The sequence below is a fragment of the Helicoverpa armigera genome, chromosome 25, assembly GCF_030705265.1.
Source record: "Helicoverpa armigera isolate CAAS_96S chromosome 25, ASM3070526v1, whole genome shotgun sequence".
Taxonomy (NCBI): Eukaryota; Metazoa; Arthropoda; class Insecta; order Lepidoptera; family Noctuidae; genus Helicoverpa; species Helicoverpa armigera.
In genome coordinates this window covers 4,314,632-4,339,860 of record NC_087144.1, presented here as the reverse complement: position 1 = coordinate 4,339,860, position 25,229 = coordinate 4,314,632, and the positions used below count along the sequence as shown (strand labels likewise).

At 34.7% G+C, this 25,229-nt stretch overlaps 2 protein-coding genes across 5 annotated transcripts in view; one reads left to right on the top strand and one right to left on the bottom strand.

Annotated features, from left to right (window-relative positions):
- The window catches only part of LOC110379433 (putative divalent cation/proton antiporter TMEM165), a 38,795-nt gene extending 22,299 nt beyond the window's left edge, over positions 1–16,496 (top strand). For 3 of the 4 annotated variants that reach the window (XM_021339103.3, XM_021339104.3, XM_021339105.3), the window contains 3 exons: positions 8,420–8,773; positions 11,992–12,265; positions 12,934–16,496. In XM_021339103.3, the coding sequence (XP_021194778.3) occupies positions 8,420–8,773; positions 11,992–12,265; positions 12,934–13,004 (699 nt within the window). In that variant the 3' untranslated portion in view covers positions 13,005–16,496. Of the gene's footprint in view, positions 1–8,419; positions 8,774–10,509; positions 10,990–11,991; positions 12,266–12,933 lie in introns of those variants that run through there. The other variant, XM_064041571.1, reaches the window with a different exon arrangement.
- Positions 16,497–16,826: 330 nt separating this feature from the next.
- LOC110379444 (uncharacterized) lies at positions 16,827–22,981 on the bottom strand. The gene is made up of 7 exons (XM_064041604.1): positions 22,817–22,981; positions 21,955–22,163; positions 21,129–21,509; positions 20,611–20,758; positions 19,823–19,967; positions 19,102–19,235; positions 16,827–18,639 (listed from the first exon to the last, which is right to left on the bottom strand). Exons 1-7 carry the CDS (start codon positions 22,944–22,946, stop codon positions 18,497–18,499), a joined length of 1,290 nt encoding a protein of 429 aa, XP_063897674.1. The 5' UTR covers positions 22,947–22,981; the 3' UTR covers positions 16,827–18,496.
- Between the last annotated feature and the right edge of the window lie 2,248 nt (positions 22,982–25,229).

Here is a 25,229-nt window from a genome sequence, read left to right as displayed (position 1 = left end):
AAAACAACAAACCTTGAGAAGCTGTCTGGAGAGCTGGCTGTCTGTGGAAGAGGAAATTGAATATGTTCTCTATGGTCTTGCCAATAGTGTTTGACTTTAGGAAAAAGTATCTTTTTATAGATGTTTACAGTAGTTTATTTTGTAAATGGGGGAACTGTCAGAGTGTCAGACGTGTTAGTTGTTTTTTTTTCTATGTGGATGATATTATGATTAATCTTTTTTATCACTTCTTATTTGCGTGTGGTGAAATCTACTCTCTATTTTCATTATTACAATTACCTGGTTGTCAAAGTTCAGTGCATTACCGTAGGCAGTTTGGTCTGGTATTTTATACCGGAACAAATATTTATCCCAAAAAATACACAAACGTCCCAACAAATGGCTCACGGACACGATAAAAATGTACAGACAAATAAAAATTACACTAAAGTACAGTGCGTTGTAAACTTATGCGCCTACCTCTGATATATTGGGCCGTGAACTTGGCTGTTATCGTATCGATCTCAGCTGATTTGTTTGCACGCCCACGTCAGGTAGCCTGGTTACTATGACTGAACGAGATATAGCTAATATTTGTGATGCGTTTGCACTTTGTTTTCTAGATAGCATAGACACAAAATACATAGGTACAGAAGTCAATCTCATGTATGTACTTCACTTTTCATGCCTAAACTCGGCGGTCGCGCTAGGGTCGTCAACTTTTTATGCGCATAAAACTAGCGTGGTAGTGGTACTCGTATCTAATTATTTGATTTATTGTTGAGAATAAAACAGGAAAAATGAAATATAAACCAATAATAATAAAAAATTTAATGTGGCATACATGAGGTTAATAAACACTTTCAACGGAAATTCGTTTGAACGAGATACCGAACTTTTTCAGAAACCGCAATTTATAATTTTGTTATTCATACATATACTTATAGGTACTTACTTATTACTCTTTACTTGCGAAAAAAATATTTTTGTATGTAATGGGTTGGTACAGTCCCTGATCTAAGCTTGCTTCTACCTACAGAAACCTTGATTTGCGAGTTTTATTTCGTCTACCTTACAACATACTCTCGCCATGAATTATCAACTCCTACTACTTAGTAATAATCATTGAGGGTAGGTTGGGCGGTTCGCCTGGGCCGACACTAGCAAAACTTATTACGGCATTGGGCCAGAGGCCGCCAGGGCGCTTACCTACCCACCTAACTGTACCTACCTACTGCGTTTATTAAAAGAACCATCGAAATATGAGAAAATAAGTAGGTCCATACTATAGGTAATACGGCAGGCTAAAAAACGACAGTTCACTGTTTATTGTTGTATTAAAACAACCGTCCACTGAACAATTACATATAATACGACTTTTTTTGTTACTCCATTATTACTTTTTCTTTTGTTATTAAAATTAAAAATATTACAGTCAAATTACAGTTAGGTAGGTATCAAAACGCGTGCACATTTATCTACCTTGTGTGTGACGCGCGTATCTCAAGAAAACGGCAGCCCCGCTCGCACTGTTTTGAGTTGTTTTGAGACAGCGCGTCTGTGAACACGCACACATAGACACCTATGTCTGCGTGACTCGAACGCGCTTTATATGTAGATTGACTTCTGTACCTATGTATTTTGTGGCATAGAGCTGCTGCCTACGATCTCGCCCACAGAGGGTGATAACAGGTTTCTAGGGTGTAATTTGGCACTTTTTTACATGAACTTATCTATATTAACAACTGGCTTTCTGCAGCCTTATGTAGCCTACCTCTGTAATGTAAATGGACTATCTAACATTGAAATATGTATTTTATGGAATCGGACTAAAACTTTGAGGGATTAGAGCGTTCAGCAAGAAAATATTACCTACATTTTATTGATATTGATGATGAAATTAGATGAAACGGAAATTCGTATGTATGTAACTTCCCATGACCATATATAAAAACACATAAGCCTTATTGTTACAAGTAAGTTAAACATAAAAAATAGGTCTTCATGTGAACGAAGCAAATGCTGACAGTATCTAATCACGTTACAATATAGCCTTTGCAATATTTTCTCTTGAATCGATAAGTCTGGTAATGAAAAATAATGGTGCAATAGACAATGAAGAATGAATAATTTTGTAGATTGACAAACTTGCGGGTTGCTAGACGTAATTCTTGATTTCCATAGTTTCATAGTTAACCAGTGGAAACAATACTCCTGATTTGTTGCAATTATAATGATGATTGTGCGCTTGTCAAAACACTAGAAAGCGGTAAACGCATTTTTGGGGGTGCTGACCTATGTAATTTAACGTGAAAAAGTGCTAATTTATTTTGCCTAATTTCAATTTATTGAAAATAATAATTGCATTTCATTTTCACGCTTTCACTTGCCAGTCATATCTGGCTTAGAGAACAACTCCTTCGGGACGCAGATGAAATCGTGGTTAAGCAAGTCTGAATTAGATATAAGTTGTCCTTTCGAAGGGTGATTGCTAAAAATAACTAAATGCCAACTATATTTTTACGAAGTATTTTCATCGCAGCCTGGCAGAAGCACTTATCTATGTTTAAAATATACACGTGCGAAGCCGTAGTAATTAAACGGCAGTAGGCAAGTAATTAAGTGTTGCAATCTCTTGCATTGAAATTATACATATCGATAAATTACCACCTAAAGGTGAACCATAATGCAGAACTGGTCCTTTGAAGATTGCTTCATAACAAGTTCTTTTCGGCCCTTGCATGCATTCTAAATTTGGGTTTTGATTTTTAGTGCCAAAGGCCACTTTACCAAGTTATTTTTAAATTCCATGTTATAGTGAAATACTTAGCATTTTATAATAAAAATCCATAATCTAAAAACGTTACGAGAAATCTGGGATCAATGACTTGCCTTTCCATAAAGTTCCAAAAATAACGAGACCGAATACTAAAATGAGTATTTACATACCTTAAAATTAATTCAGTTTATATTTTCACCGAATCGCAGTCATTCCAATAAAAATGTCTGAGGGTAATCAAACTTATTTTTAGGGGTGTTTTTCATGTCATCATCTTAATCGGACAAATCTCGCTATTTTGACCTCGCTCAAAGGACATTGAAGGGTTATTTTTGTAATTAAGATTATTTTCCACAGTGAAAGTATACCAAGGTTTGCTGTTCAGCATATTTTCGGGGAATGCTCAAGTGATGACGTGGATTTCTCAGTTGTTTTAATGTTTGTGTCCACCGCTCTGCGTCAATGGGCTAATTCTCTACAATGATGGCTATCTTTCAACGAGACGTTCGTCTCAACGTCATAGGATTGACGTCAATTTGTCGCGTTCTTCTATACTTACTACTTTCATGTTATTCGGTCATGACATTGAGTTGATGGAACCCCATCATTAGGTAATTGGATTGGAATTGGATGGCAAACAGTAGGCTCACGTGTTTTTTTGTTATTAGTGGATGATGTTTCGTGTTAGTAAATATTTTATATTACCTATCAGGAGTATCAGGCTTTAAGCCGGTAGGCTGAAATAACGTTCACTTCCTTGTAATATTGAATAACACAATATATAGATTTATAATATGTAAATGTTTTTGGTTTACCTGTCAGTCATAGAATTTAGAAGTCACCTTGTTGAAGTAGTAGGAAAGTATTGGTACACTCTTGATCTTATAAAAAGATCACGTTTTGATAAGATATCCATGAACTTTTGGATACAAATATACTAACGTCATTAAAAGTACCTCCACCTGAAAAAGAAACCGTTTTAATAGATAAGATATTCTTAACGACAGTATCAAAATTTCAATCGTACAGTGACGCACGATTTCACTAGACAATGGATCGCATATCACATATGTACCCTACAAGCGACAGCTTATCTGGTTGCTAACTATGATTTCGAAACGACATATTTATCAACTTGTAAGAATCATTCATGAATCTCCTATAAATTTACTTCGTCTCCTGTCCTCGATTGGGCATCTTTTAATTTTAATCGACTTCTCAAAAAGGACAAAGTTCTCAATTCGGATGTTCTTTTTTGTCTTTTTAAATACTGAGGACTTGGCTATTTGATCATACACAGTCATTTCTTCTTCTTAGTTAAAGTTAGTTAAAGTTACCGCAGCCCTAGATATAAAATCCCTAGTTACACGATTTTCCATTTTTGAAGATTTACTGTCTCCTAAAACAGGAAATGTTTATACTATTTTAGCTGGCTACTGGATTGAATCAGATACCTTGTGTGTGTTAAATGTTACGTTAGGTAAAGCAAATAAATGTCGGCCCATCTTTATTTTATTTGTCCACCGCATTTCTTATCAAATAGGCTATGATAAGTATTTTGTCTTTTATCTATGAATAGACTTCTCTTAGATAGCAGTAGTTTTAATCGACTTTTCTATGGTACATATGTACTTGGAATTTTACTTTGAAATGGATGTCAGTGCATTGGTTTTTGGGTCGTTATTCGCTTTTCTAAGATGTCTGAAGTCTAGTGTATAACTTGGAACTATTACGAATACTTATTATCTAGTCTCTAAAATACTTTTCTTAGTGACGACCTAGCTTTGAAGAAAGCTTTTTCGACATTTCCTGTTTTCAATATCACGCAAAAGTAAAACAGATATGGCTTAATTAAAAGCCAGCAAGAAACCACCACAAGCCATGCTGTAAATGAATAATAACAATGTACTTTACTAACACGAGTTTATGACACGCTGTGGAAATACAAACAACTTTATTTATACTGAAACAATTTCAGTGTTTGTGTGTGCCTTAAAAGTACACATTACCTACACTGTGTACTTGATATACGTATTTAGAAAGTAATTGTGCTTGTGCTCCAAACGATATACTGCAAACATCAAAAATTGACGATTTTCATTTGATTTTGGATAAGTTAGTCAGACCTTGTGTTTTAATAGTTTTTTTGCAAACACTGGAAATATCTTAACTCAGTTCCTAGTTTTTGCTTATTTGGTTTTCAGTTTTCACTGAAGTACATATCACCCTGACTACAAAGGGTAAAAGCTTGTACCGCCCTAGACTGTACTGTACATGATAAAATATGTAGTTCGCTTTGCATGTCGCACGAAAGTGTGACGTCACGTCTGCTAGTCTTGGTTATGTCCCGTGTAAATATGATGTACCTACTAGATGTTTCCTGCGGTTCCACCTGCGTGTCGAGGGAACTTCTTCTCGTGCCCCGATCAAATATAGTCAATGAACGTACATGTCACTCAGGGATAGTGTAGATTCCCAACAGTGAAAGAATTTGTCAAGTCGGTTCAGTTGTTGAGGAGCTTTCAGGATACAAACAACACAAAACCATGTTTCCTCTTTATTAAAATAGTATAGATAGAAAATTCTTATGTATCGTTAAGGCAACAGAGTGTTGAGAAGTTCCCATATTTCGTAACATCCAAATGCTACTGCCAAATGATAAAAATAGGCCACCATACCATTACGTAGTCACACGTGCTAACATCACGTGTGAAAAATATGTAGTTTATAAATATACGAGCAGTCAAGTTCAAGAATTTTTCAGCAATTTCGGTACATGTCAACATGAGACTCCTAAAAAGATTTTCTCCTAGAGCCTTTATAATGTAAAGACTACTGCTACACGAAAATTGCTCAAAAACTGCCACTACTTTTTTTTCACGATTCTCTAAAGTTCCAAATGAGCGGTGCTGGGAGGGGCCTCCGAAGAGGTCTTACTACTATTTGGAAAATGTCTGTAGTTATGGCAGTAGAAGAGTACGTGATCTGGCATGATTATTGTTTACTCCTGATTATATTGTCAATATTTTTAATCAGTTACCGGGCTTCCTTTCATTTGCAGACACGTAAATTCCGGTCGTAATTACAATATTTTTCATGCTATCTTTTTAGTGCAGGGCAATTTAATTGTTATCAGGCGTAATAAACTTAGAAGCAGTACGTTTAAATAAGAGATTATTTCAGAATTTGTGTAACCTTGTTTTTGTGAGGGATATGAAGTATTTAGATCCGGTAGTTTGCTCCCGACTAAATTGACGCTAGGTTTAAAAAATGCTGAAACTAATTTCGGCTCTCATGCATAACTAGATTTCCGTCCGGATGGTAGTTTACTAACCTGCTTGAAAACCGTTTATTTACGGTTTGACGGTTTTATCATTGACATTTATTGTCCATCTGGGAACAATGCTAATTGTAGTATTTTTTACTTTCTAAAGAAAATTAGCAAGCCTGAATCAATCGTCATTTTTATAAGTCTGGTTTCTTAGAAGACTGGATTACCTTTAACCGAAAGATATTATTCTGTAAACATGGAAATAAGGTAGTAAATAAGGAATTTAATGAATTATTACTGGAAGCATCACTAACAAATGAGTAAACGTGGAAGTTGTTAAAGAAAGCACACAAACGAGAGATTATAATGTGTAATTGTCAAACAATATGCAGTTTATAATTATAGCGTAATTATGTAACAAAGGTTGAAATTATTTTACATAGTCGGTGAAACAATTACGTTTATACTGTATATGTTGTGTGAGTCAATATTACAGTTTGTTTATGTTACGCGAGCCGATTGTTGGCTCGTGTCGTTAACTGGGAACAATTCAGTTGCGGCACATTAGGCCTTTGGTGAATTGTTAACTCACCGTTTTTGGTTATGAGTACCGTCCAGACTAATTGGGTGAATGTAGCGAGTATTTTTTTGTAACCGCTTAGTCCAAATCATGATGATTATTATTTCTCAGAGTATTGAACTTTAGGTTTTTTTAACATCTACCTGTTTTGGTTTTGAAATGTGGCCGATAACATAGTTCGTAGTGAAACATTCGTCTGATCTTCCAAAAAAGCTACAATAATTGCTCCAAATTCAACACAGTAATTAAAAAAATTGAAGCTTATTAATGCAAGCTTCCCATCGCTGTCCATTTCGCATGGTCTACGACACCCGCGGGTCCCATTGCGTTGCGAATGAGACCTATAAATTCAATTGTGTCACCAAGTCTTCCATCGATACCTATGTGTACTTGTGTCAGTGCATTGGCACGAACCGATAAATATGCGTCACACGAATTAATTTGTACTCTACACAAAGCCTTAGAGGAGGCATTATTTTTAAATCTTAGGCAGTCGTTACGGGTAGTCAGAAGCCAGTAAGTCTGACACCAGTCTAACCAAGGGGTATCGAGTTGCCCGGGTAACTTGGATGAGGAGGTCAGATAGGCAGTCGCTCCTTGTAAAATACAGATAGGTGCTCAGCTGTATCCAGTTAGACTGGAAGCCGATCCCAATATAGTTGTTAAAAGGCAAGGCAGATGATTGGCGTGAGCCAATAAATATGCGTCACACGAATTAATTTGTACTCTATACAAAGCCTTAGGAGTTCCCCGACCTTAATGATGTGTTATGTAAACTTGTGCGCGGCACGTGATCTGGTGAACTTAGTGTTTGTTTGCAGATTTGTTCATACTTACTTAATGTTATAAATGCGAAAGTTAAACTGTGTCTCTCGGCCTTTAACAAAATTGAACCGATTTAAATGAAAACAGATAGTCTAGGTACAGCCTCAGATAGGACATAGGATACTTTTCACCCAGTAGAACACCCGGGAAGTGGGAAACTGCAGGAAACAGCTAGTAAAACGATATGGTATCCACAATTATAATACGATGCACATAGTTATACATTTTTTGGTATGTCAAGATGAATAGCCAAATTTTGGTTCTTGTCCAAATAGTGCAAATAGTGCATTACTTAAGGCAATAATTTCTTTGATGGGCTTATTTACAGATCGCCATCACCATGTTTCTTCAGCTATAATTCTAACACCATACTATAGATACTTTCACGTGTCAGCATCCAAAAATAACCCAATGTTTATTTCGCCATCCCATATTCTTACTAATTAGGGCCAAAGTTGCGCGATGAAATTACCGAAATGTCAAGTACGGTCATATATTTTTAGCAGACTTTGGTCTTAGTATGATAATGACAGTCGCCTCAGCTAGTTTGGTATAAAATGACTAAAATTAGAATGTGGTTATAACCGGTCTTCATCTGGAAGTCTAGGAGAGCAGTGAATTAACTTTCTAATGCATAGCAAATTCTTTGCCGAAGTCACCTAACGGGGCTCTTAAACCCTTTTACGCTGACTTCATTATGTGTGTTGTATTTCTAGATTTCTAAGAGTTAGTATTAAAAACACATTTACTATTTGAGACGTCAAAAAATAAACTAAAGGCTTATTAGTTTTTAAGTTGACCCTAAATAGGTCTTGTATAACAAACTGTATCTTTTGGCCGCAACCTATTACGTAGCTAATTAACATATTATAGTGGAAACGGAACTTATTAATTTGTTAACGTCGTGGTTTACATAATACTATAATTTCTCTAGAATACTTATTTATAGAAAATGTTGTTAACATACCTTTTTCTTTGCTTTCAGCGGGCTGCAATCCAGGGCAGTTTCCTACAAGGGTTCCTCGCGTCTCTCTCCGTGGTCATAGTTTCGGAGTTGGGCGACAAAACATTCTTCATAGCAGCAATCATGGCGATGAAACACCCTAGAATCATAGTCTTCGCTGGTGCCATATCAGCACTGGTCTTCATGACCATATTATCAGCAGCTTTCGGATGGATAGCAACCGTTATACCTCGAGTTTACACACACTACGCCAGTGCGGTGCTTTTTGCTATATTTGGTATTAAAATGTTAAGGGACGGGTGGAAGATGAACCCTAATGAAGGTCAAGAGGAATTAGAAGAAGTACAGAGTGAATTGAAAAGAAGAGAAGATCAGGTATGTTGAGTATTTCAATGTAGTTTTGGGACGGGTAGCACATATACTTCGTTAGAATATCAAATTATTGAGTGGCATAGGAAAAACAAAGACTGCAAATAGGTCTATTTATAGTAGCATCGGCCTTTTCTGTAATGTACATGACTGGAACAGTAATGGTAGTCTTTTTATGATTAATTCAAACTTCATTAAAATCTCCTTCCCCTTTTGTTAAACGTTTAAAGTTAGTAATAAAACCACCAAGGATGATTGTATTTTCTCAAAGATGATTTTGCAAACAATTATTTTATGTCGAGATGGCTTTCAAAGACAAAAGAAGGAACAACAAGTAAAAAGAAGAAAAGTAACTTACTATGTATGTCTATGAATTATGTAAAATCAGGTTTGTGTATTTATTTGTATAAAAATAAACCTCTATTGTATATTCTACTCGAACTAGAAGTCCAAGTAGTGATGGTAATTGAAATCGATTCACACGCTTATCAACAGCATTTTGCGGGACGTTTATTTAATCTACTCCTATCATACAAACCGATAATAATTTTAATCGATATCAAAATAAATTATTTTTTAATTATTCTAAATTCATCAATTTTCATTATTCAATAGATAGATGTGATCTAAGTTTCTCTATGCTCCAAAAAGCAAATGGCAGTTGACACCATTTATTTTACCTTTGATGCGTAAGATTGAACTATAACTATTTGCGAACCAAATCGATTATAGAAATTGGCAACAGCTACCATGGACTTGTAATAGCTTCTTATTATGCCTTAATAGTGCAAGTGTAGTCATGGTTATAAAATTTGCTCAATTTCGTAGTTTCAATTTTTGGACCGCAAACAATTTTTTGCCTGAATTATCTAACATAATGGTCCATGATTCAGAAATTTAGGAGTAGGTACAAAGTGTGAAAAAATACATAGAAATGAAACCACAATGAAACGCTTTAGCCTAGATAATGTTTTATATGTTCCTAATTGTTTTTCTACCTACTGTTCTTTATCGGCGCACTAAAATCTCTGATACGTCATTTTTTCGGACAGTTTTATCAAATGACACTCTGTAAAATTAAATCCTTTAATCAAACTTAATTTCCTTAATATCGTACATGATCTGTATCAAAATAAATTATGTCGTTTACCAGCGTAATAGTTATGGCATACCTACAATTTTAGTTTTGAAGTAAAATTTGTGTATACCGAAGACGTTTGTTCAACGATCAATATGAATTATAGTTAGAAATTATTTTCTGTGACAATAACAATGAAACAAAAGGGGTCCTAAAAAAACAATATAATGGCGGTGTCCAAGGTGGTTGAATAATAAACGACTAATAATGACTTGTAATGAAGGTCGAATTAGCAATTTATCACTGAATCTTACTGCTCACTTTAAACAAGACCATGCTTATTAGATAAGATAGTGTTCTTGAGATATTTTAGTATTTGTAGATTCTTTTCAGCCTTAATACCTAACAGCAAATGTTGAATTCCTTTCTTTATATTATTTTGTTGACCTAGTTACAACTGGCACAAGCGACGCCATTTTGTTTCACAAACGGGGAAGGGGATTTTTGAAAAGCGAATTAAGATGCTGCCAGTACTCATTGATTTTCAAAAATGATTTAGTTTCACGTGAAATCCGCAAAATCGAAAACCGTTTAATATTTGAAAATCGAGGATAATTACGATCTTAGTTGCCAGTTCAAGATTCAATAGTATGACACTGCGCAGGAACCGCCAAAAGATCGTTCGACGTCGATCGATCGATCGGCTGACGCGACGTCGGTCGCGACTGCTGGCTCCCAAAGCCCGGGGCCTTCGGTACCCGCAGGAGCGAAGAGCGCCCCGGGGACCCCAGAGTCCCCCCAAGCGGGGAACTCGGCACAATCAGAACCGCTGAGGGTGATATTACGTCATTATGCCTGGCAGTACGAATGACACCTTAGTTATTTTTTTCTTTTAGCGTTTGCTTTTTTTACGTTCTGTTCCGCACAGACCATATCATTATATCGTTTGAGAGGCTTCGTTCGAAATAGATGAATTGAATCAATTATGCAAAGGAATTCAGCATTTGATTAGAATGTTGTGTAGGCAGGCGTTACACCATCAAATAGTAAATTGTTGTATTGGTTAACCTTTGATTGTGTAATACCGGCTGGCTCTAGTACGATGAAATTTAGTTATGCACTTGTTCATTCAATTGGCCAGAAAAAAGTTAGTTTTCAATTCTGCAATGTAATGGTTTTTATGGAAACCATTATCCTGGGCAAGCTTTTTTTAGCGTTAGGCTTCAAATATTACTCTATAGGATCTGTAGACAAAAAAAAAGAACACATATATAGTTCTGCCAAAAAAATACTATTTGGATAAAACAAAATGCCCACACTATTGCATAGCTTTACCTATTGCATATTTGAAGCCTGGAATGTATAAAATTTTCACGCATTTTGTATTTTACTTTCGCCTCATAATCTAGTCATTATGTAAAATCATGTTTGAGGGCTGAAAGAGCCTATTTTTGTTTGCCAAAAAATCAAACGTCTTATTAAAAATAATTTGAACATATCGTCATAATTTCAGAACAAATATTGCTCACTCACCATAGCACGCCAAGATTTTATTTGCAAGATACCCTTTGTTTTATATTACAAATCCGATCATAAAAATATTGTTGTTTCAGCCTTTCTCGCTTAGCATGTACTTATCTGTATTTACATGTTTTAATCTAGTCAGTCTTCACCTGAGTGACGACTCATTTTATTATTAGAATAGTAACTCACTGTAAAAATATTAGTTTGTAACTGTTGATGATAAAACCTGGAATATTACATTTTGTCTTGTATTTATACTTTCTAAACTTATATTATAAAGCTAAAGAGAATGACATATTTGATGCCAGGAACTACTGGACAAAAAAAATCGGTTAGTAAAGCCCATTTATAGAGGAAGGCTATAAGCTACTTTTTAGTAGGATCTGCGGTGTAGTTCCCAAGGGACGCGGTTGAAACCGCTGGTAGAAGCTAGTTAATACATGAGAGGGTCCCACTCTTATGTTGTTAAAGCTACTAGAACAGTTTTGAATGGGGGAAACATTAAACTTGACAGACTAATTACTCTCATGTATTCGGAAATGCTACAAAAAATAAATTAGATCCCTCGGGACTTAAAGATGAAACACAAGTATAAACACTTAACCATTCCCTTAAATTGCAGGAAGAAAAAGAAGAAACGTTAGACATGTTAGAACAAGGACAAGTGGAAAACAGAAGACGGAAAAGAAACGCCGTCCTCAAAGTTCTTCTCCAAGCGGCGACGCTAACCTTCCTCGCAGAATGGGGGGATCGGTCGCAGTTAGCGACCGTGGTACTCGCGACCAGGGAAAACGCGTTCGGCGTGGTCGTCGGCGGGTCGCTAGGACATGCCCTTTGTACGGGGCTGGCTGTGATAGGCGGTAGGATGGTCGCTGCCAAGATTTCTGTTAGGACTGGTGAGTTTTTTTGTTTTGATTATTTGTATTGTGTTTGGATGGCGACATCTACCCTTTAGAGTGGGAAAGGGAATCTTTGCGGGAATTCTCAGGATATCAAGTGGTATAGATTGTTTGATTTTCAAAATAAACTTGATCGCATTGGTACCTTGAAGTAAGCTTGTGGAAGTAATAATCTCAGAGCTTTGTTGTATTGGTAGAAAAAAATATTTGGAGGCCTTTGACTGTTGCCTGATATGAAACTAACGTAGAAGATGAAAACTCCAGACGCTATTAATCAGGGTTCCATAATTCGGGAATCATTCTTTAAATAAATAAACAGCTATGACGCACATCATATATTTGGCAAATGGCTGACCGTCATGAATTTATTTTGGGGTTTGCCGAAAGACATAATTTATGCAGATTTTTGTTTGGTTTTGCAGATTTATTAGTCTGGTTTAGTGGCTTCTTTTCAATTTTTATTCTAATATTATTTATTACCAGCGGTCGCCCGTAACTTTTAACAAATCAAATACTGAAACTCTCCTCCAAAATCGCGCTACCGAGTGGCTTAAAGTGCTTGAAAATTGGTGCAGTAGTTTTTGAGTTTACCGCGTACCTACAGACAGACTGTTTTATAATATGTTGATTATATTCATTAATATGTCTTTTTCTTTGTTCTACAGTTACCATAATCGGTGGGATTGTGTTCCTGTTTTTCGCAGTAAGCGCGCTCGTCATCGGGCCCGGTGATTAGATCTCTAGTTTTATACCTATGTGTAAGTGACAATATGTACTGTACATTGTTATTTTAGCTGAGACAATCTCACTTGTTTATATATATGTATATTATATGTTTGATTGTAGATAAACAGTTGGATAATTTGTTGGAACAATACTAGCTTGAATGTTATCCGAGTAACCGAGACGCATGTGAAATAAAAATGTATTTTTTTTGCAAGGCTCAAACTCTACCAAAACGGAGATACAACGATTTTAAACTACCAATAGCATTTCGCTGCTTAGAATTACCAGTGAGTGGGCGAAGACAAGACGAAATTAAATTCTATCAATTGTTTGAAAAAGTTTTCCATTGTACCTCCTCCATTTTGGTAAAGGCTGGGCTTAGGGGTCATTAGAAAATAATCTGACTATAAAGTGCCCTTCCAAGAGTTTACTTTTATCATAAAAATCTTTGTACAGACGGCAGCAGGACCAACCCGAATCTGTCAAATTTTACCAATCGAACATTAACCTTCCCCTATTGTGATAAGGCTGAAAATCTATAGAAGAAATTTGACAGATTCACGCAAGTTGATGTGCTGTCGTCAGTACATTATATTGACTGGTACTTGATATATGACAGTAGGTATTTATGCTTTCCAAAAACAAAGTCGACATAAAGATAATTCGTACGTGTGAAAACGTTCGAAGATAAACCGAGTGTGGTATCGATAGGCTGTTAAGATAGTGTTGTTCTGCGGATTTTAATCGATATTGTTATGTCGTCTCCAATTGTGCTGAATACCTATAATAGTGTAATGAAAGCTTCTCGTCTTGTACCTACTCTTGGCCAAACAAAATATTTTTGACAAAAAAAAATACATACACTGAATTATACAGATATTTTCGGGACCATGCTATATTTTCCTTGACGACACTCGTAATTTTCTTTGACTGTGACTAGAAATGTCAACAGATTAATAATTATTACTCACTTTTCTATTGTTTGATTCTTATGAAATTCTTGACGAAGCATGTCATATTATGAAGTGGTCGTAATTCTTAACCTTCCCTTTACTTACATAGTAATGCACTTATCAATGTCACTATCATAAACATAATCTATTTGAGTGTACATCAGGTTTAATTCACAACACGAGCTAGCATTATCGTTCAAATAGACGTTTTGCCGCGGTTTCACTCGCTTCCCGTGGGATCTACTGCCCGTACCGGGATAAAATATAGCCTATGTTACTCGGAAAGAGTGTAGCTTTCCAACAGTGGAAGAATTTTTCAAATCCGTTCAGTAGTTTCGGAGCCTTACGGTACAAAAACAAACATTTTCCTTCTTATTATATTAGTAAAGGTATGTACGTACTTTTGGAGATGACATACAATATTCCACAAAGAAATTGAATACAATCATACTTTTCATATAAACAACGTAATATGTGATACATTGCTTTGTTTGAAACTCTTTGTTTCAACGAATTACTCAGAAATGAGCAATGTAGACAAATGCGATGTTTTTTTTTAAACTGTCTTGTATATTTTGTGTAAATTTTGAATTGTGAAGAGAATTATGCGTTAGGTGAGGAATTTAATAATCGAATTTCGAAATGAGATTTATCGGCCTGCAAACGTTATTATAATTAACAGGAAAATTAAGTATAGGTAACCGAAAAAAGGTTTTAAATGAATCGGCATAGAGTGCTTCCATCTATAGGCTATCGTATTTTTGAGAAGGATTTGAAGAAAATATAAGTAAAATCAGGTTGGATATAACTCGTTAAGTTTTATTTGTGTATGGATAGGAATCTGAATTTGAAGAGACAAGATGTACTAATAAACAAATAAGTTCGGTTCGTTCCAAGTAGTTAATTTTAACAATTTACAAACAATTAACAATTGTTAACAATTTTAGAAGAACAAAAAAATTAAGGCGCTCATGACGCGGACGAACCTGCCTACATTACGAAAAATAAAAAAATTGCCAAACTTTTTTTGTTGTATCCTAGTATGATTGTTCTAGATGAAATTATATAAATTACCTAGCTTAACATAAATATATATTATGATATTATTATAAACGCTTCTAAATAACGCCAGGTGCGTCAAAATATAATCATTTGACTTATATTTTTATACTTCTTGTCTGTGATCTTGTATGTATGGTGAATTATTTTTAACTATTAACTACACAGTACAATGTAAAACGATTAAAATTAAAATAGTTTGCATTTAAAAAGCTTTATTTATGTATCAAAAAGTAATTTGAACATTCTTTCCGTTTCCCTCCATTTTGTTTTGGCGGTTAATTCAAAATTAGAGAAGTTGTGCTATCCTACGCATTTAGAGTAGAAATTAAAAATACTTTTAGTTGTCATCTGAGTTTGTATTTTATAAGCTAAATAACACATGTCATAAGTGTTGCTATTGTAGAAAATAATATTGATCTTTGTTTGTGTCAGCCATTTTGCCTTATGTAATTTATAAATAATTCAATGATGTAATGTAATAATATGATCATGTGGTGTAAATCAAAATGAAATGCGGTAATGACGTTAAATAGAATATTAATGTGTTAATTTTGTTACGAATGCTAAAATAAAATATACTGATACGAAACGAAATGTCGGACATTGTGTCAATTTTACATGGATTCGAAATAGGAAATAAAACAATAGATTTAAATTAACTTAGTGGAATAATAAAAAAACATGTTAACGCGTAGATTAAGCGGGTTGTGTACGTATTATATTCGAATTTCTAGCGTTCATAATCTTTACGGGAAGTGACTGTCATTTTATCATGGTTTAAAAATACCAGCTTTAGTGCTAGGTTTAGACTATTAACTTTTGTTCAGGATAGTGGTTTAAACCCAGCACTTTTAAAGACCAATAAAAATCTGGGCTATGTAGTTCGAATATAGTACAGATAACTAATACCCGTGATATGGCTTTACTTGTTGAAACTAGACTGTAAGGAGTTTAATCTTTGCAAAGTCAGGTGTTGTGTGTTTTTTATCGAATTTTGTATGACACGACGATGAATATATTCCAACGTGAAGTTACTGCGCAAAAATATTTAGGAATGATCTAGATTATTCTAGATGCAATAAATAGATAACTAGGCAAACAAGAACAATCACTGTGTAAGTACTGATGCCCTGAAGTATTGCGTTTTGTTATTGCTAAATACAAAGTAACAACGTTAGGTATGAAGCGTTAAATAAATACTTTATGGTATCAGCACTATTCATGAATTAAAAACTATTTTTACTATGACCTAATTTTAACATGTTAAAAAACCTGTTAAAATTAAACCTAACCACATTCAGATTTGCTTAATAAATATGCATTTAAACAACTCTGAGTGGGTTAAAAGTAATGTAATATAATGTTGAAGATATAATTTTATAAGTACAAAAATGTCAACTGGAAATCACATAGATGTTGCTTGGAAATTGTTGATTAAAAAAAGTATTATTTTGTAAAAACGATAAATAAAATGTGTAAATAATGTATATTTTTTTTTGTTTTAATTGAATCCTAGAATTATACATTTTCAAGGTAAAGAACCTTAGATTCAACAGTGGAAGGGAAATAGTCTTAATACTACAAAAAATAAGACTTTTTTTTCATTCCCATTTGTGAAATTGTATTAATAAGATGTTTATTTATTTATTTAAAATACTTCTTGCACAAATAGTACAATGGCGGACTTAAAGCCTTAGGCGTTCTCTACCAGTCTACCTTTGGGTGGCGGAGAGAAAGCGTTTTAGTTTTGTAATTTATTATAACAAAGTAGGTATTTTCAAAGCGATGAATCATCGTTTTCCTAATGATTATAGGTACGTAATTTACCAGGAAAATACAGACGTCACTAATCAGTAATTTATTGATTAAATAAAATAACACTTTCATCTTAATCTAAATTAAATGATTATTGATTTTATTTGTGACTTTACAATCAGTTATAAATAAAACGAAATTATCAGCAGCTGCCAAATTATGATTGAACGATTTTTAAACGTTTTTCGATTTAAATTATCTTTGTCGTGACAGTATTATCTTGGAATTTAATTTATGGAAGATAAAATGTTATGATACCTTAATCGGTATACTTAGCTAAAAGTCACCATGATAAAGTTTACATGTCGAGAATTTAGTACTAAGGATCAGTTACATCTTTTAACTATGACAATAACCAAACCATAACTAGATGTTTACTTGCCGCCTATTGGTCAAATCAGCGATTTGCCAAATGAAAATGGTTCGGTTATCATTATAGTCAAATGGTGCAACAACAACAAAAAATAATCTTATGCATGCTCATTCAAAATTGTCGACGAAACATCAATTTCAAATAGTCTTAAAATTAAAGATACATGATTATTATAGAGTTCGTCAAAAAATTCGTCATATTCTGAATTTTATTCAGTGAATTAAAGTAATAAAATTTAAGTGTGTTATTCACTTAAACATATATTCAGTCTTTTAGACTAAAAAACTAGGAAATAATTAAAGCTTCAAAATTATTTCAAACTTATTCTAATCTTAGGTAAGATTTTATGGTAATCTTTGGTAAACCTTACAAAAACTAATTTTAAATTAAAATTTCAAACAAAAAAAAAACAATTATTTTTGCTAGAGTATAAAACATAGGTATAAAAAATAGGTACCTACTACTAGGTACTTTTCGCAAGAATCCGCTTCGATAAAAAAAATATGAATGATGATGCATCCATTAAATATCAATTAAGTGATATTATAAAATGATAGTGTTAAACCTTAACGCACATGTCAGATTATGATAACATGCAAATCAAATTACGTGACTTGAAGTCGGATAAATTAATTACGCTCATAAATTTGTCAAATTGTAAAAAAAATAGGTATAGTTATCGGCACGGATAGTGAGCTCTCGGCGGAAGAGTGGGGATCGCTTTGCGCACTGTACACATAAGGCTATAAACCAATAAATCACTTTTGCGCAGGTGAAGGTCAGGGCTCAATATCCCTGCCGATGATTATAAATAAGTAGGTAGTGTTTTTTACCCTTAAATACCTGGGTAGGTAGTATCTAAAATATATTAGTTACTACAATAAAGTAGGCACTTAACTTAAAGTAAACAATGTAATACGACATTTTATATAAAAACTCAGTTTGAAAATAAAATGTGGCTAAAAATCTCTGTCAATATAATAATGAAACTGAAACATTAATTAAGCAATAGAATCATTATTTTAAGCAGTCGTATTTCTTTCATGGGTTTTAGATTGAATGCAGTAAGTATCTACTTTATTTGTTTAATATTGTTGTGTATTTATGTAAAAAGTTCTATGAAGACTGTTTACCTTGATAAAGTATCTACTAAAATAGTATCTGAGCCTTTTTCCCAACTATGTTGGGGTCGGCTTCCAGTCTACCTATGAAGTATGGAGTACTATGTACTATGGAGTACCTAAAAATATGTTTTTTGTTTTAGTTCTATGTTTTTTTAACATTTAGTTATTACCTTACCTAAGTAAGGTATACAGCAATATAATCGTCGCAGGCGTCGAGTATGGCCTTAGCCAGCATCTCGTCTCTTGGCGCTTGGTGCGAGTGCGCGGGCAGGAACAGGCTCATGCGGGACAACTCGCCCCATGCGTGGTTTAGTGTGCCTGCAAGTTTGATATACAAAAATACTTTATTACTCGTGGATAATGTAGCTTTCGAATGGTGAAAGAATTATTAAAAACTGTCCAGTAGTTTTTGAGCCAATTCATTACAACCAAACAAACATCTCAACTCTTTATAATATTAGTATAGATATTTCATTTCAACCTTTTCACGCTCGGTTGGATAGCCACGTGGTAAGCTATTAAGTACCTTGTGTTATGAGTGCTAACTAACACAACAGTTAAACTACATCATGCAAGGTTGGGTTGTTGCGAAAAACCTGGTTATATTAGGTCTCAATACCCGTTTTTTTTTACATGAAATCTCGAAGTTTAGCCTAGGAGTCACCATAATCGGGCATTCCCTGGCTGGATGCTTAGAATTTAAGGCCTCCAGTGTGATGTGTTAATACCTAAGCTATATATGTAATCATTTATTTTTAAGAAAATGTTCCACCATCCTACCATAATACTTGAGCGGCCAGTGATGCGGCGAGTGGTTCCTGGCGAGCAGACAGGAGGGCGTGGATCCCGGAGTCAGCACCCGCGCCGGCCACCACGGGCACGGGCCCAGCTTGTGCCAGACTACGTCGTCGTAACTGGAATAAACGAGTTATAACATTAATCGAGAGGGTCTTTAAAAGTTTATATTCTTGCTTTCTATATAAGTATATCTTAGTAGACGCCAATGGCTGTTAAAAAGATGAAGGAAAACATCCAGATGAAACCTGGACTATACAGCAGAAGGACGATAAAAAGGCTGTAACGTACCGTGACCCCTCCCGCTGTGGATGCAGCGTGCGTGAGGGAGAGTCAGACCCTTACGTTTCTTCTCGAGCTTAGATTGTATAAGGGCTGTGGTAACTCTTTTGAATAATTCCGCAAACTTTTAAAGATGGCAGTTAAAACATAATTATTTTTAGCAGTTGGCTATTGTACTCGCCAAACTCGTTGTCATGCAACATAGTGCGAGTGGCTCGCAATAAAATATTTCTTTGGTATTAACTGGTGGAGGAAGTGCGGGAAGGTAATGGCCATATGCGTGTGTCTTTACTCAGAATCTATTTACTTACAGACCGCTATTGTCTTGTGCGAAGTTTATGTAGGCTTAAGATTTTCGGCAAACTTAATAAACTCTGCAGTACAACCATACACACGAGTGTTTATTCATAAAAAATTATCTTACCCAACTCTCGGTCCCCACATGCAGCTAGGACATAGCTCAATGTTCTCCTTCTCTCTGCGCACAGAACATATAGTGCGGGTGCTGGACAATATCTTCTCCACCAGCGTCACTGGCTTGTTGGCTTTCTTTGGTGGGTTCTTACGATCTAGAAATAATATAGTAAAACTGTAATCATCATCATCATCATCAGCTTATTGCAGTCCACTGCTGGACATAGGCCTCTCCAAGTGCACGCCACTGAGATCTATTTTCGACTTCTCGCATCCAGCTCCTGCCCGTAATAATCTATCTGAACTTGTGCTTGCCTACTAGAGATAGGAATGAGATACAGCCTATGTTCTCCAGGGATAATGTAGCTTCCCAACAGTAAAAAGTCTATTCAAATCAGTCAAGTAGTTTCAGAGCCTATTCATTTCAAACAAACATGTAGTACATAAAAATCTCTTTATAATGTTAGTGTCGATAATGTTTGCATCAAATTAAGACGTGTCTAGCCTAAGTATTTACAATTATTATTGAAGAAGTGTGTTTTATTGCTATTCTTTCCTGCGCAGGAGTTCATGAAAACTAAACATACATTATATAAACCTTGATAGGACTGGATGTCAGATTTACTGGCTTCTTACTATCCGTTACAAGCGCCAAAATGTTCAAATAACAGCCTAACAATTTATTGTGCCTTCCGAAAGACGGAAGAACACGTCATGAAAAGAAAGTCACCCATCCAGGGACCGACCGCACCAAGCGTTGCTTAACCCCATGATGATACTTTTGTGAAGTATACTTACGTATAACAGTGACCAGCCATTCTCTTCTACAAGCAAGGTGGAACGCAGAGGGACAGTTGGGGCACTCTCGGAGTCGCTCCCCCTTGCCACACACAAGGCACCATGGTGTATGCAGTGTGATGACTGGCTTTACTGGTGATGTTGCATTCTGTAATTATTAGTAACAAAGTTGAGCTTTTTATCAAAAAAATATATCTTTATTACAGTCAGTAGTAGTCAGTAAACTAACTAATAAATACATAGTATTATGTATTTCCCAAATTACTACTAATTAAAAGCATTTATGAGCTCAGATATTCTTACTAATGTTAATAAGTGTGAAAGTAAGTATTTTTGTTAATTTGTTTGACTAAACCCCAATTCATGTTTTGGAATCATAATATTGTAACTCTGTGAGTTACTACTGACTTCACATATCAAAATATACGAACAAAAACAAAAGGCTACTGCCTGTATGAGAATTCAAATACTATAGAAAACCAACATTAAATTAAAAACTTTTCTAAAGCTATACTTACAGAACTATCAGAGTTATCCTTATTACTGTCAACATGCTTATGAACAAAATTGTATCGCCAGCACTGATGCAAATAATTCTCTATTTCTTTCTCCGACATTATATTTTTTATCACCATTTCAAACTTGTCTTCTGTACTTGCGTCCACGTTCATCAAGAAATCCAGACAATCTCTGTTCGTGTCTATGTCACGTTGTAAGTATTCATAGTACTCATCGAAGAGAGATTCTTTCCCTCGACGGATGAATTCTTTGAATGCGTTCTCGTATCTGCCTTGTTTTAAAGGAGTATGGATTGCGTCATACGTGGTGTTCAGGTCTGGTTCTCTGTATGGGTTTAGTTTAACGTTTAGAGGTACTGTTAAATCTTCTTTTATTTTTCTCTGTAAAATTAATAGTTTTAGATATAGATATGATTAGGTGGTATTTGAAAGTTGATTTTTTTAATTTAAACATACCCACTATCATTACAACTTAACCAATACGATAGCGGCATCCACAGTTATTACACAATAGCTACACACACAAAATGAATAAAATTTAACTTAAAAGATGAAATTACAAGGAACAGAGTTTTTAGTATTGGAAGGTAGGTATAATATGAAACACTAGAATTTATGTAGTGGTTTCACAAAATATGTGCTAAGGAATTACTTTATGAAAATGTTGTTTGAATCTGTAGCCATTCTACAGTGATTGTTTGTCATTAAATCCTTTATCATTAAAACATTAAATCCTTCTTTGAAACAGAGCAGGTAACTAGCTGATAGTATTTTTTTTTTATACAAATAAATATGTCTAATGTACAAAACTTCTTGTTTTATTTACCTTCCTAGGAACCGAAGGTGTTTTAGGCACTGGAGTGATTATTTTAGGACTCTTGTATGCAGGCCCATAGAAAGGTCTAGATCTTTCTGCCAAGAACATGCAGGTGTATGGTAGCCAGAACCTGTTCTTGGTTTTGCAAGTCTCCACATAGTAGCATAGTTCTTCTGTCACTGTTATGGACCCATCTTCATTGGCTGATATGCCTAGAACTAAGTTAGGTGAAATAGGTAAGTAGATAGGCATAGAACTTAGAACTTAACTAAGTTGTACGAGGGTATGGAATAGCTGGAATACCTTCCAACCTAGGTCGCTTCCAACAGGTATCTGTGGAGATCAAAGGTGGAGGCCTATGTTCAGCAGTGGACGTCCTATGGCTGAGATGATGATGATGGAATACCATAGAGATATCTACCTACAAGAACAATATCTGTATTTACTTTTTATCTGTAAATGATGAAGTTGTTTTTACCAACTAAAAGTACAGTTCCAAAAAACACAGTTACCTACATTGTCTTTAGATTATATCACGACTCATGATGATCGATCACCAGTCTATAAGTAAAAGTAGGTACTTAGGTGCCTAATTAGGTATGTGTTCTATGTTTTTGTATTTGTATAAACGGTAACTAGAAGAATGTCATCCCACTACAAGAAAATCAATATTTAAGTATTTAGGTACTTGAGAGTCTATTCAATTCGAGTTCTTCCAAGAAATGGACGAGTTTTCATAATTACACCTGCCAAGAGATTATAATGCCGGGAAATCCCAAGATTACTGACGCCTACTTAAAATATAAACATTTGAGCCTCTGCTCTGTGTCCTATAATTTATCTAAAACGAAACAATAGAATGTTTTGATACCTTTGTCGTCATAAAACAATCCATCATCGTTTTTCACTACTTGCACGTTTGCGTAAACTTTCTTACAAATTCTCGCCCGGGAAATGTCGCCCAGCTTCCAATGATAAATCCCTGTTTTCCCCGTCGTCATTGTGGAAAGAATAAATGAATCTAACTTAAAAATATAATTATTATATAATTATTTTACTAAAATTAAAACATAATTACCTAATTCACTTTATAGGCATAAATAAAACCGAAAATTCACTCTCTCTTCATCTTCACTGGTTGATCATTCGTTCAAATATCCGCGCGTACAAGTTATAGAATATAGAGTATTTCTAATCCATGTAATATATAAGGAATGTATAATTTATTATTATTTAATTTCTAAAATTATATATTAGATTACTTAGCCTATGTAAATCCTTATAATATTAAAAGTAATTTACTTATTTTATTTTTTACTGCGTTTTGTAACACTGCCATCTAGTGTTGAGTAGCAGTACTTCTCTGGTGGTAGTGCCATCTGTTGTATGTTTTTGTGAAACAGAGAAAAATAGTTTGTTTAAAACAAGATAGATGGAAGTATGCTACACGTCTCAATTCTAAATCTGTAGGAATATTAAGAAGAGAAATTGATTTTTTAAAGATAATTAGAAAAACTGATGATGATTATACAAATAAGTATGTTCTGTCTAGATCATAGTGTAATTAAGGCACAAGAAGATACATAGATACCGATACATACCATATTGATTGTATTCAAGTAGGTACCTATTGGATGAGATTCCAGAACAATGATCGTTAATGTGGCGGGTTAGTGACTGAATTATTTTTTATCAACCCGAGAATAATGAATAGAATAAACTATACACTTTACAAAAAAAAACAACAGACACGTTTGCCATTGGAGAAGATCAGAGCTTAATCAGACCTACAAAAAACGAATTTAGGTAGGTTTAGGTTAGTCGGAAAACCGTTAGTAGGCATTATTTACCAAATTTACGGATATCTACCGGAATTAGCAAAGCTTTTCACTTTCTTAATTAATACTTATTAACTTCGAAAGGAAATAATCCCACCCACCCTATATCTATGTATACCTACTCTGAAAGCTATTTCCCATTTTCCCCATCTCAGTAGGTACCTATTCTCAATTCACCCCAACTTTCTCTCCCCATATCACAACAAACCTACAACTTTTCCCCCTTATATTATCAACACACAGATTCTATTGACAAACTACATACGTATATCGTTTACAGAGATGCTGGGCTCTGATTGGCCGATCTCCGGAGGGGCGTGGTTCGAGATCGCAGCATCCAATCCCCACTCCCCGTTGAGAGTACCTATATTTATAAGTAGGTATAGTCTGTTGAGATTTCAGACTTATCTTATTGTGGGTATCATTAAAATATATTATCTTGTGTCTACGTAGGTACCTACACGATATTTTTTTTAGAGATTGGAATTGCCGAGAAGGAAATCACCTAATTGATAAAATTAGTATCTCATTAATGTTGGGTAAATAAAACCAAAGGATTTTGTCGGTATTGTAAAGATTTATTACAGTATTTACCTTTATTTAGATAGACAGAAAGTCTTAGGTATGCTTAGAGTCAAAAAATACTTAATACAAGATTCCTGTAGGTACAAAGTTGGAAGCTGCCTTAAGTGAAATATAAAAGTCAAAGTTAAAATTGAATTGACCCACAGCTTTTAAGGTTCTGTTTAAGTCACCAAAAACCATTTGACATAGTACCTATCGATGCATTTAATACCAAGTACCTAGCTGATTTAAAAAAATCTATTGGTCAACTTAAGTAGGTACAGCCAGTTTCTTCATTAAAAGTTAAAGCCAAAGTAAAAGTCAAAGTAATGTCTAAAGTAAAAGTAACGGTTAAATTCAATTTTTCTATGAATTTCGCTGTCACTTTAGCCTTGAAAAAACGAATTTGGCCGTTACTTTAACTTTAGACCTTACTTTAACTTTTGATGAAGAAACTGGCCGCTAAGTAATTAATCGTCTAGTTTCTTGGAAAATCCGTAAAGTATAATTTTAGATAATCACGAATGAAGAAAAATAACCTGGGAAAAAATTATGTGTAGGTGTGTCACATATACCAATATAATTATTAATTAAGTATGTGTAGGTCACATTACCAATAGGTATTTTATTTACAAAAATAATTGGCTTTTAAATCTAACCTTAAATACCGTACATGGTACCCACTTAGCTCAAAAATTTCACAAAAACCTAGTTATTTTTCTACCCCGGAAGGCAGCCTTATAATAAGTTGGGAAGCTCTTCAATATGACACGTGCCACGTCTTAACAAGGGAAAGTGGCGCGACAGCTGCGCAACTCTCTCCCAATTATTTTGTGGCCGGCCGCCATTAATTCGCCTCGTTAATTTTGGCAATATAATTGT

Bases quoted from the DNA above. Each gene is read 5' to 3' on its own strand.
- LOC110379444 (XM_064041604.1), bottom strand. From the start codon at position 22,946: ATGACGACGGGGAAAACAGGGATTTATCATTGGAAGCTGGGCGACATT. The intron at 21,510-21,954 runs GTAAATAAAACA...TTAATTTTACAG, and splicing joins CACCTTCGGTTCCTAGGAAG to AGAAAAATAAAAGAAGATTT. The intron at 18,640-19,101 runs GTAGGATGGTGG...TCAAACTTGCAG, and splicing joins CTGGCCGCTCAAGTATTATG to GCACACTAAACCACGCATGG.